This window comes from Chaetodon trifascialis, chromosome 7, assembly GCF_039877785.1.
Source record: "Chaetodon trifascialis isolate fChaTrf1 chromosome 7, fChaTrf1.hap1, whole genome shotgun sequence".
Classification (NCBI taxonomy): Eukaryota; Metazoa; Chordata; class Actinopteri; order Chaetodontiformes; family Chaetodontidae; genus Chaetodon; species Chaetodon trifascialis.
In genome coordinates this window covers 12,343,736-12,357,372 of record NC_092062.1, presented here as the reverse complement: position 1 = coordinate 12,357,372, position 13,637 = coordinate 12,343,736, and the positions used below count along the sequence as shown (strand labels likewise).

Here is a 13,637-nt window from a genome sequence, read left to right as displayed (position 1 = left end):
CTGAGCAACATCAAGGAGTCTCCTTGAAATTTACAACAGAGACAGGCGTAATCAGCTTTGCAATAAAGATTTGCAAATGCTCCATATATCATTATAATGGGCTCTATCAGTTTATAGTTCAGCAAAGTGGTGCTATGTAGGCGTTAAAAGTGAGGCAGATGCTTTAATGTGCTAGAATAAAGGAAAGCACTACAAGCAGGCTGAAGAACCTAATAATCTTCTATTCAAAATAACTTCAAAGACCTTATTTTCAGTGGGTAATGGTGATGGAAAAGCATCTCCATCTTTGCTTTAGTCAGCTTCTCAGAAAGTAGCATGCGTGACTTTCTCAAGGATTTGTTAGCACACATTTATTTAAATATTTCCCCTGTGAGTTGGGGCAAGAGTGACATAAAAATATCAAAGAAGAGCCATTTCATGAATGATAAATGTAATTTGTTGATACTGTAAAAGTAGGCTATTTGGAGGAAATATTTAGGTCTCTGTAGGGCAGTGGTAAGGGGCTGCAGTGCTGCACATGAACAACACTGGCAAGAAAATACATGTGTTTATAAGAGGCACTAGCCAGTCACCTTCGCAGCGAGGTATGGGGTGATTCCAATTTCTGCTGACTCCATGCAGACATGTGAGAGATGGCTCTCCGAGCAGAGTGTAACCCGGAAGGCACTCAAAGGAAATGGTCATCCCCACGCTGTAGTCCTGACCGATCACGATGCCGTTACGAAATGGCCGTGGGTCTGGACACCTCTGTAGCTCGTATGCTGAAGAAAAAAAACAAAACAATACATAGTAGAAGAGGTTTATGTACCACAGACTCCAGCAAGCAAATAAATAAAACATTACCACTAACATAATATCTATGATGACCTCAAAGGACCAAAGCCTGGCTTGTAGGTTGCTAAGAGCTGCAAATGTGGCATCACTAGTATAATCTAATATCCTGATTGCCACCCTTATTTTCTGCTCTTTCAATGGTTGAAAACATCCTTGCTTTCCAAGAGGCCATCTTTCTTTTCGAACATTTTGAAAATACAAGGTTCCAGTTCACAGTATTGTCATATTGTTCGTCTGTTACTAATACTTGCCGAAATAACCATTGGTATTAATATCAAGGATATGTGCTATTGAATATCTCAGCTGTATTTAACCTGACTGATGCTCTCTTAAGTGGGTTATTAGCAAACTCTCGACTCACCCTGGTAGACAATGTGGAAGCCATGCTTGTTCTGGGAGTAGTCGCTGTGGAAGAAGAGAGTGGTCTCGTGGGTGGTGCTAAAGAGAGAGTTTGGCACCACTGGGCCACTGAACCGATCAATCACTGTTCCTGTCTCTAGGGTCCCACTGCGCACCTCCAGATAGTCATGAACAGGCTCTGTGGAGAAGTTCAGAAACTGCAGATGGATGCCTAAAAAGCAGAAAGAAAGAGTTAATGTGGGTAGTGCTGCGCTCTGAAAGTCAATGATTCGAGTCATCAGTCAAGAAGGCCTGGAGTCAACTGGCATTTTGTCAGTCGAATCAATGCAATTTGTTTTTTTAGTTGCGTCACTGTACACAGAGCAATGCACGAGCAGCAGAAAGGCAGGGTGTTATCTTTACAGACTGAGGCTCAAATGACCACAAACCACAAAGTTTACTGTGGCGGAAGCGGAGAAGGGTTCTAAAAACAGAGGACAGTGTGACGCTGGACAGCTAGGCAGGGCAGAGAAACAGTCTGTTGGCCGCTCTGACGCTCTCTGCTCCGGTAATGACTGTCAGTGATGTCAGCTTTTGAACCAGATGGTGGTCCAACCACCTCCGCTGCCGTCCACTGTGATGGGCTCTTTGGCTGACAGCTCTGTCTGCAGAACGGCAGCAGAGGTGCTCCATGGTGTGCTGGTATCTTATAGCTGCACTGCACACTTAGATGTCAAACATGAGACTCGTGTATGAAAATACAGGGGTTTAGTGTGGAGCCGAAGGAAAAAAAAAAAAGAGAATGAACAGTGAAATATTTGTATTGAACAGCCAAATTCGATTCGACTGACAAAATTCTGAGTCGTGTACAGCCATAAATGAAAGATAAACAAAAAAGAAAATCTGAATAAAGTCAAAGGCAATGTATATTCCTTTCAAGTACTATAGGACAATATTTCAAAAACAATGTTAGAAGCATGCATAAAACTAGCTAGTTCTTTTTTCACACGATAAGCATTGCGTAGCATAAGAGAGGAGAGAAATAAACAGAGCGATGCAGAAGACAGCAGCAGAGAAGACATCAGAGCCAGCAGAACAAAAAAGAAAAAGAGAGAGGAGAGAAAGAAAGGAAGACAGAGGGGGAACGACAGACCGAAGCCAATAGGGAGTTGAACTCTCCAGCTACAGTCCAGGCTGCTCTGGTAATTCCCTGGGAAGCCTGGGCTGAGGATGACGCCGCTGAAGTCTGTCATAGAGCCACCACACTGAGCTGAGGGAGACCAACCAAGGAGAAAGAACATGTCACTTCTGCACTGAACGGCTCAATGGGAAAACAAGAGAAAACAAAGAAAAACAATGACTCGGGAGTGAATACGGGGGGAGGGCGAAGAGCAATGAGTCTTTGTGTATGTATGCAAAAGGAGGGCGAGTAGCAGCGTTGTCTATGTGCACATAGGCATGTGCTTTACATGCTCACGTGTTTGTATGCAGACTGTAAAAGGGGGTGATTCTTGCGAGCAAGAGAGAAAATGAAGTGCTGTCAGTGGGCTTTATGAGCTTAGGATTGGGGTGGGAGTGTGTGTGCGTGTGTGGGGGGGGTGTTAATGCCTCTGTGTTTGAGCACGTTTGTGACTTGCTCATGTACATCTCTGCTTGACTGTGTGGATAATGCCACATAAGGGCATTCGTGAAAAGATAACACACTCAGGCACATTCCTTGTTTGGTGGCGCTTTAAATTAAAATAAATGAGGGAGTCAATACAGCACCACAGCTTTGCTCGGCGGTGGCGGTGATTACCTCCCCCTCCCCCTGCAACACCCCGTCTCTTCTTTCACGTTAGAGAACACTTCAGCTTGCTGTGAAGGTTACACTCATCCCCCTCTCATGTGGCACATATCCTAGTCTTACATAAACAGCCAGGTGTAATGCAAGTATAGCCACCAGAGGCATCAACGTAAACCTGGAGCTAAATTACTCCTCTTTTTCCCATCTCGCCTTCGACAGGCCTATTTATGAGGCAAATGGTTGGAGAACAAGGGGTGTTGCTGCTATTTCTTTGGGGACTATCAACCGAGGCCAGAGTGAGGCAAAAATTATAAGGGGTTTATAATTGTGCCGCTGGTGAGGGAAACCTGCTTGACCTGTTTGCATATGGAATGAAAGAGGAGAGGCACTTATGAGGATGCTGCACTGTTTGTGCAGGCGCATGCAACTACTTTGATGTGAGTTTACCAGCAACAAAGTGAATACAGATCACGGGGTGCTGGGGTGAGTGTATATACTGTAAACGAGTGAGGAGTTGAGCTAACGAGCAAACACATGTGTTCAAGAACAGGCCTGTCAACAGTAAAGCTGGGATTTATGTCTGCAGTGAACTGTGAAAACCACAGGGATGGAAGATTTACATGAAGAACGCAATGAGTGCGCAGTGCATTTTTTTTTCTTCATGCTAATATGCACCACGAGGATGTGTTCGCACTAATGTAAGTGTTTGTCTGTAATTGGGGGCAACAGAACAGTGAGGTGGTAAAAGAGAATGTGGAGCATTTCCTTAGTAATCTCTGGAATCACAGTGGTAATCAACATCAGAGGAAGTGTCGAGGGAGACTAGATACTCTGATCAGGGATATCAGAAATCAAACGCTGAGATGGTGGTAAGCCTTATTGATTTTTAACTGAAAGGGAAAGCAGAAAATTCATAATCCCCACCCTCCAAGCCTTTCACGCCCATCCCCAATCTAACAATAAAATTATTGCTTTCCCTAATACAATAACAAGTCCTCTGTGAGGCCACTGATCTATTGTGTGTCTTTGTATGAGCAAGTATTGGTATGGGAAAAGTATAAAAGAGAGGGAGAAGAAGAGCTAAACAAGGAAGTAGTAAATGACTTACGGTGAATGGCAACTGACAAAAGAAAGAGATGTAACAAATGTCTGCTGTTTGATGCAACAAATATGGCTTTGTTGTCTGCAAAGTCACCTCATTGAAACCCTGTACGCTGGCAATGTCACACTATAGAACAATACATTACCTAAACACAGAGGGACGGGGTAATTCCACCTTCTGACGGGACCAGGCATGCAGGTAATATATGCATTACCCTGTTGAGGAAAACGGACAAAAACAACAAATTCAGCTCCTCCAAAATACTGTGCAATAAATAAATAAATAAATAAAAAAAATAGGTGCTTGATGCAGACTTTCCCTCTGTCATGTGGATCTTTGGAATTAGTTAAGAAACAACTTCTCAAAATGCTCTTCTCAAGGTCTTGTGTATAAATATTTGATGGTATCAAGAGTAGGAGAGGGACCTCTATCTGCTAGTCGGACAGCAAGAGTACCACCTGGGGTCTGACTACAGAGAGATGTGTAACAGCCTGAGAGAACAAGAAAAGACAAACATCCTGCTTCCAGATTTGTTTCCTCTTAGATACAAAAACAACTAAAAGCCTGGATATTACAGGTCCAGTGCAGGTCAGAAGTCTCTTGCTACCAAGATGCCTGCAAAGTGCACACATATATGACCATTGTCCAGCTAGCATGTATACAAATGAGTCTGAAAACAGACACCTGACAGAGCATGTATGCAGAAAGGCATTACACATACAGTACTCATGAACACACATAAACCTAAACTCAGAAGACTCAACCAATACTTGTGCTCTTGTTTCTAAAAATGGCCTCTAGTGTATATTCTGGTGTTCAGCCTGAAGATGTGAGTAAGAACTGCTGGTTGGTCCGAGGATGTGAAAAGAAGTGAATGCCCGAGTGGGGAAGAAAAATCTGTGTGGGATTAGTGAAGCGACTGTTAACACAATCCATCGCCCATGGCGTTGGGGGGTTCTGTAGTTCAAAACACCACAGCTGCAGTATCTACTCAGGGAGGACTGGAGGACGTTAAAGCTGCTTTGTAACAGAAACACACAAACACATGCAGACAAAGCACACACGCACTTAAAATATGCATCAAATAAATAAAGCATAAATACATGGGCATTTGTGCATTCCCACATTTCTTTCCTGCTCTGACTCTTCGGCTCACACAAACACGGATACCATAGAAAAAGCACTTAGTAATGCTGCTGTGACAGACTCATCCTGTGGGGTATTCCCTGAAATTGTCACTCCAGGCAGGTAAGATATGATTCACGTATCATAACCACAAGAGAGCTGGATATCTGCTTTCCCAGCACCACACACTTTCACCTACCTGTAATGAGAAGCCCTGATCGCACTGGAAGGACACCATATCGCCCACAGTGTAGCGGTCACCCACTCTTTGTCCGTTACTGGGAGGCAGCGGCTCTGGGCAAGAATCCAAACCTATTGCTTAGGACAGAGTCACAACACACAAGTGTGGACAGCAATCATTCTTCTGCACAATGTGGTGAGAGTCACAACCTACAGTAGACACACGTGATACTGTTTCACTTTCACATCCACTGTATATTTACTGGCAACGTTTACATTTAATCAACCGACACCGATGGAGAAAAGGGATAATTAAATTAAAACCAAACATTTTAACATGTAATTACACAGTGCCCTATTTCAATGTGCTTGTACAGTAATTGCATAATAATCGAGTGAGTTGTTTTTTTCTCCTTTCTCCTCATCATAGCGTTTACAAACTGGGACGTGTCACAAAGCTATTCTACTGGTGGCTGTAATCGCTAAATCCTTCTGACTGTGATCTGAAGCAATCACTGTGAAATTGCAAAGCAATCTCTGAAGTACAACTTGACAGAAGCATTGAGCTTCATTGGAACAAAGTGATTACATTGTCACTTGCCAGGTACTGAGAGCCCTGATATTTTGTTTTAATGCATTCAAATCAATGGTGATCCCAGCTTTGGGCTATATGAATGTAGGGTGTTTGAGGCTAAATCAAACTATATTCACTTTTACAGAAGAAAATGAAAGAAATATAGTCCAGCTTCAGTTTCATTTGTCCTAGAGATGACTAAACAAATATATGAAAACTCTGATCTGCAGGCAGAGAAGAACACATGTCACTTTTTCCATCATTACTGATACACCCATTACGCTGTTACTCAGTGAAAAGTTGCACTGAATTGCCTATTTTGTACATTTTTCAACTGACACGAGCCATCTGTCAAAGAGGTTATTTGAATTCTTATTTCAATGCATAATACTCCATTAAAATTGGCTGCTGCGCTGCTGTAGCAGTAATACATACGGAATGAAAGAAAGGGGACATTTGTGATTTGAACTTTGAAAAGAACAATCATACAAAAATGTCCTCCCTGACACATGAAAAAATAAATAAATATCGTCACCTACATGTTGGCACAGTAACACATATGCGCAACTCAAATGAAGAAAAATACACACAAACATGCCAACACCCGCACAGAAGCACACTGAAAGTGTAAACAGTTCCAAATAAGTGGGTGGGTGGATGAACGTAAACATGGCTGCAGAAATAACCAAAAAAGGGTCAGAACAATTTATAGGTAACTGTTCAGAGCACTGAATGGCGGGAGTGGCCACTCCACTCATCATAGAGTGAAGGTTACAGAGGACGTGGGAGGAGGAGACAGTAACCTAAGAGGCACAGAGCAATAGGCAACATGAGAGCAGCCATAGATACAACTAAACAAGAGTTACTGTACTGAGGGAGGAGTGGGTGGATTCTTTGAAGCTGCAAAGTTTTGCCATTCGTGGGTTAAAAAATTAAACATCCCTTAATTGATTTCAAGGAGATTTGATGACGCAATCCATGGAAGCAGTGTTTGCTGCGATAGTGAAAGGCCGCCATAAGGTAAGTTTAACATCAAAGCACAATGCAGCTATAATTACTCACTTTCATGGAAATATCCAGGGTCCTAATTGTCAGCCTTCCCCTTGCAGTGTTCTGTTAAACTAATAAAGTATATAATAAAGCAGTGCATTCTCATTTATTTCGCTCATTTACACAGCCAAAAGCAGTGTGCCAGACCATTGCTGGGCACAGACAGACCTTTGTGCCGTGGTCAGGTTAGGAGTGAGCACCCGCTAACAGACGGCGCTGATTCCGGTTACGCTCCAGATGGGTTTCAGTTAAACTGTCAGAATGCACATTTTGGCAAGCACTGCTGTCACCCTGCTGTGAGAAGGTCGACACCCACTGTTTCTGGGTGCACAACTGCGTCTGGAGCGAGTCCAGCCCTTATCAAACATGCTTGATTATTTTCAACAGGATGCTTTGCCAGTGGAATCCAGGCAATCAAATCTCAGTAGTGTGTGTCAGAGACAGCATCACTGAGAGCTTGATTTAATGTTAATTTACATAAATGCTATCATTTCAATAGTTATTTAAACAAGATAAATTCAATCTGTAAAGAAAACATTTAGTGTAAGTAGGAGGAGGTTGTTATAATAAAAGATAATAAAAGTTACTTATGCAGATGCAGAAGCAAAACATGCAGGTCACACAATCAGGAATAGTTTACTGAGTGGAAAAGAGGTCTCTGGAATGGAACACACAAACACGACAGCAAGCTGAAGGCCCAAGTTTACAAAGCACAATGCTGTGGTTAAACACTGTCAACAACGCAAAGAGTTTAAGAAAAGGAAGAGAAACCTCAGGTGGGCCCTGGCACACACAGCATGGGGAGGAGAGGAGCGGAGCAGAGAACTTAAATACATGTAATATTATCTATGTGTTATTTAGCAAAATATGAATTGTGATGAGTATCATCACAATTATCACATGATTATTATCTTCCTCTTTATGCTGATCATCATCATTCTCATCCTTAACCATCAACATAATTGTGATACATTCTTAAATTAAACAACCCAATCAGTTTGACAGCCCGGTGATCCGCATCATTAACTGACAGTCAAAACGAGGATCATATTAATTTGCAAACATAATCAATATTCTTGGTTTTACCATCATGACATTTTAATATTAACAGCAATAATAAGCTGACACGGGACTCAAATATCCTGAAACTGGGCTTGAGTGGGCGCAGATGTACATGTGTGGGTAAATCATTTTGCAAAGTTTGATGGCCAGAGAGACAAAACATCTTGTCTTAGTGCAGCCAAACTACTCCTCCGTCAAAAAAGTCATCAGTTACATCAAGCTCTTTCATCCTTTTAACAGCAGTGGCTCAGGAGGAGAGCTATCTCTGAACTAAGGATGCATCATGAGGATGCCTGCTGTGCACCGAGCTAACATTCTGGTGAAAAGCCAAGAGTAATATTCAAAAAAAGATAGAGTGTCAGAGGCAAATTCCGATTGCATCCCAACAACAACAAGAAAAATCACAAGCTATAATCACACCGATTCTAAATGGGAAAAACAGGGACAATGCAACAACACAACTAGACAAACTTGGTTCAGCCATCCACATACAGCAGATAAGATAAAAACAACAACAACAACAGTGATTTCATGCCACACAAAGAGCATCATTTATCTCTCAACGTGTCCTTGTGCTAAAGGACATGTAGGAAAAACATCCAGAGAGCTAAAAACAAAGAACAGCAGAACACAACATTGGTGCACTTTCCATTGAAATGAATCATCCAGGTCTCTTCAGGTTTCTTGAAATATATGGGAACTGAGACGTTATGTTTCTCAAAGACAGAGGGAAATTTGGAGAGATGGGAGGCATTCTGGATTTCTGAGCACACTTCTGAACTGAGCCCAAGAGGGTTAAATGAGGAATTAAACTTGAAGCCATTTCTGTGGAGTCAACTGGATTATATTTGTTCTCCATTAACAGTAGTTCTTTCATGTAGTTCTTGGATGGATGTCAAGTTCAAAAGTAGATGGGCTTGGAAATGATTTTGGGTTGTTCGTAAAGGTAAGTGATGGAGGTGAGTTGAATACTGTGCTTCGAAAGAGTAGTTTGAACAATTGGGTTGGAAGAATGTAGATTTTTTTTATTTGCATGAGAAATGAAAATGTATTTTTTAACCATTGATAGCAGCTAAAACGCACAGACTATTGAACCTGGTCATAATTACGTACAATCAGCTGTGTGTGGCCTGATTAGTAAGAATGACTTCTTAATCTAACAAAGCCCCGACTCTGCCTGTAACACGTTGAAAATTGTACTTTGGTATGCATTTGTGAAGTGAGACAACCTGTTTTTTTTCCATTTTGGAGAGGTGTGAACACTTCTACCAACTAAAGCCATTTAGACTGCTGTTCATGTTTTCCTTTGTGAAAAGATGTGGTCTGAGCATGCAGGATTACAGAAAAATGCTTTTTTCATGACAGAAATTGCACTCTGCCTCTTGATGTGCAAACATGTCTTCACCTGTGCCACTCCTCCCACCCTGGGGAAAGCAGAGAAAAATACAACCCGCGCCAACACAAATCAAAACCTTGCAATTAATGATGCTATTCTTACTATTAAAACTTGGAAGTTTTTTCTTCTTAAACTCTCAGTGCCACTGATTGCAGAATGCAATACTCATATCTTCAGGCTGACACTCTCCACAGGTATAATCCCCACAGCCTAGAAAACGTCTTATGTCTTTCCTTTATAAAGATGGTGACAAAACCGATTTAAATAATTATCACCCTGTCTCCAAATTGTGTTGAAAACTACCTCTCTAATCTCTGATTACAATGTGTAAAAATGGGCAATGTTCATTCTGATATTTTAAATGTTACTGAAGGTGTTCCCCAAGGTTTAGTGTTAGGGTCCTATATTGCTCTCAATTTACATAGATTATATTGTCCAATTTTCTGAATCCTGTAAATTCCACCTTTATGTGGATGACAGTTTAATATTGTTATATACTTAGAGACTAAATTACATACTTCTACACAATCAGCCACTGAATGTCTGTAACCTTCATTTGATTCACTCTAACTATATAACCATAAGTTAGTACTAAATTCAGACAAAACCAAATGGATGCTGTTCACTAAGGCTAACAAGTGGCAAATGCACAGCAACTGTGCTCTAGTATAAATACCTTGGTATCTAAGCATCACAATAACACATTGATTTCTGATTGGTAAGCTAAAGGTCAATGTGTCAGATGAAAGTGACAGTACTGGTGGCTTCGTACTAGAATGAAATTACAGGCCTAAAGGAACAGGCAAACAGAATACAGCAAGAATGCATCTGAACGCACCAGACCACTGAATGTTCTGCTGGAGGGTGATGTAGTGTGGCTGGGTGGTGCTTACTTTTAACCTGCCCGTTTTGCAACATGGTAGCCGGGTCACAAACTGCGTCATATTAGAGCTCATTCAGATTTAATCAGCTCTGCCTACTACATCAGGCCTGATGCGTTGCGTCAGAAGGACTCAATTGCATTAAGTTGAGGATGAGTTGTGATTATACAAATTCAGATACGGTGACTGCTCCATCAACTGGCCATGCTGTATCCATCATTCATTCAAATGAAAAGGATCCTTTGCCTTGACATCCGTCCACGGATCCAGTGTGAGTTGCACAGTTGTTACTGTCTGACACTTGATAGAAAGACCACAGCATAGTCGATTTAGTGCAGCACAGCATATAGTATGGTTTTCTGCTGGAGAAACAAGAGAATATGCTTAACTTGACTACAAGTTTGGGTTCTGCTCTTTAGTCTTTAATGATGATGCAGATGCATAATGGCAGGAATTGCAGATACATATCAGGAAGATTATCTGTAGCATGCTTAGCATTTACAGATATTTACTGCAGTTACCATATGCAGATGCATGTGTCATAATATGTTGTGTCCTTTGTGCTGTGACAGAAATTAGATGTGTAGTAAAAATGTAATGACAGATCTTGGGGCTGATTCAGAGGATGAATTTCTTTCCAAGTTGTCTAGCAATGATTCATTTTGTTGCGACAGTCGCTCTATGTAGCTCATGTGGAAATGATATAGGCCTCTGCAGACTGCAGCGATTGAAGCCCAGTGTGAGACTTTATTTAGGATGCAAACCACCATATTGCTTGTGAGAAGATGCCAATTTTGTTTTCAACTACAGTACACTGTCTGCCTTAGGAGAGGTGGTTTAACGCTTGGCTCTTAAGAAGTTATAGTGACGGGCGTACACAGGATTCCTATGACTGGTCTCAATGGACAACAACAGTCACCCAAAGGAAACGTTTTAAAAACAGATGGTTGACTGGCTGGGTCTGTACCAATCCCTCTTGCCTTTTTCCTTCCTACTGCACTGAGCTTTCAGAGCATTAATTTGTAGCTAAAAGTGGAGTGTGTGGAAAATAAATGGGTGATTGAAGGCAACTGCAGGCTGGAAATAAGATACAGAGATACAACCAACGACAGGACAGACTAGAGGGCTGCTATAATTTGACCCGATAAATCAGAATCTGAACTATAAGCAGTGGACTAGAACAAAATGGGAAACAACAGCAACATGGCTTGATCATGCATACACAAATGTTTGCCAACAGACAGACAGAAGCACCATATGGCAGGCAAACTAACGATTATGAATAGCAACAGGAAAAGTAGAAAGATGTTTGGCTGGAGCCTGGGATTACGCAAAGCATATGGGAATGCACTTTACAAGGGCAAGACTGACAAAGTGTGTAGACAGACATAGAGGAAAGAGCTGACTGTGAGACACAGCACTGAAGTGATTCTCAGCAGTAAGTAGCGGTAGTGGGGGTTAGCACAGAAAGGAAAGAGCCCACAGTGCGACATGGCTACGAAGTGGTTCTAAGCAAGAGGAGGGTGTTATGGAAATGAAGCACTGACTGTGAGAGACATGACTGTGAAGTCGTTCTCAACAGTGGTATGATGCTCGCGGACTGACACGACTGACAGCGAGGACAGATTCAGTGACAGCAATGTTTTTCATGCTGCTTTTGTTTTGCAACACTTTTGTGTCGTGACTGTTAGATTGTATGGGAATCGATTTTGCTCAAAGTTCTTTAGTTGCTTCGTGTATGAGATCTCAAAGTTGGTTATGTTTGCACGGCTCTTATCACAGTCTTTCTTTGCCGCCTTTGTGACATTCACATCCTGTCATTTCCCTGCATCTTAACATTATGGGTCTTCACTCTTACTTTGCCTGTGGTTGTGCTTTTTCACTGCCCTAAGAGTACTGAAAATCAGTGACAATTGGTCTTCCATCACCGCACATTTTAGTAAAAAATTTGCTTTAATGTAAGGGTAAGTGGTAAGTAACAAACTAGTAGAAAGACAAATGTGAGGACAAGATGGAGAAAGTACGAACTTAAAAGCCATCTAACCTTACAGAGAAGAAAAAAGAGGAACATTTCCCTGACATTAAAAGAGACAAAGAGAAAGAGCCTGAGATGTAAATAACAGTGAGGAAAGGGGTCACAAAGGACTGTTTTATTAAATATATGCAGAAGAGCTCCATGCATCACCTGCAGATCAGCACCTATATTTCCAGTGTCACTATTTTTGAATGGGAGAACTTAGTAAATCAGTCGCTCTATTGGGGCCAGCTACCCTCCGTAAATTTTAGTGCAAGGTAAATGTTTAGCATGCTCCTTAGCAAATATGCCCCTAAGCGAGAATCCCACTGAGAGATGAGAATATTTAGTACCTAAATGAAAAAGGATGTGAGTCCAGTAACTTGAAGCAATGGGAGGACTTAAAAAACAACACCATTGGGGAATACCACGCCAGAAAAGCAGATACAAAGACTGAAAATACAGAGGAAGAAAAGAACTCACTCCCTCAAACTCTTTCTATGTCAAACTGTGCAACCCAGACCAGCAGTCCCTCGTACTTCTTATAACCCTGTGCAGCAGCTGGAAGCTGGTGGAAGATGGACACATAGAAACACTGACAACAGACAAAGTGACAGGAAGGCAGACAAGCCGTCTCTCCTCATACCTGTGTACTCCAAGTGAAAGCCAGCAGCGGATACACTGATGTCAGTCTGGAAGGTCAAGTAAAGGTTGTTGGAAGTGCTGTTGAGCAGTTGGGGAATTGTTGTACCTGTATAGTACAATATACAAAAGACAGTTAGACCGTGTCACAGCACAGATAATAATTTAGATACAGTAATAATTCTGCTGTAGTTTGTTAAATTATCTCTGGATTCCTCATCTTTATTTTAACAAGAGCCAAAATCTGAGACTCTGGACACTGTGGCTATCAGCAGGCAGCCAATTCACCTCCACAACCTTTCTAAATGGGAAATGCTGAGCATATCAGCAGGAACAAATGAAATTATGGTGAAAAAGTAAATAGAAAGCGCCTCACATAATACAGTGAATCACAGACAATCACTCACACAGAATTAAAATAACAAATGCAGAGAAGAGTCTATTTTGAAAGTTCAAAAGAGGCAGTAGATGTATTTTGCGCCTCATGTCAGAAAACATTCTGCATTTTGGATAATCTGAATCTGGAAGAGACAATATACACAATGCAATTTTATTTACTAATGTCTCAATGTCAAAAACGATCATTCAACTGCACAGACCACACACGCTGTCGCTCTGCTGAATTTTTTCAAGTGTAAATCATGTTCAACAC

General features: G+C 41.5%; 1 protein-coding gene across 5 annotated transcripts in view; it reads right to left on the bottom strand.

Annotated features, from left to right (window-relative positions):
• The window catches only part of LOC139333409 (CUB and sushi domain-containing protein 3-like), a 224,752-nt gene that overhangs the window by 71,812 nt on the left and 139,303 nt on the right, over positions 1–13,637 (bottom strand). For 4 of the 5 annotated variants that reach the window (XM_070965782.1, XM_070965784.1, XM_070965785.1 and 1 more), the window contains 6 exons: positions 12,990–13,094; positions 5,386–5,504; positions 4,207–4,276; positions 2,327–2,443; positions 1,196–1,405; positions 573–761 (listed from right to left, as the gene is read on the bottom strand). In XM_070965782.1, the coding sequence (XP_070821883.1) occupies positions 573–761; positions 1,196–1,405; positions 2,327–2,443; positions 4,207–4,276; positions 5,386–5,504; positions 12,990–13,094 (810 nt within the window). The remainder of the gene's footprint in view (positions 1–572; positions 762–1,195; positions 1,406–2,326; positions 2,444–4,206; positions 4,277–5,385; positions 5,505–12,989; positions 13,095–13,637) is intronic. The other variant, XM_070965783.1, reaches the window with a different exon arrangement.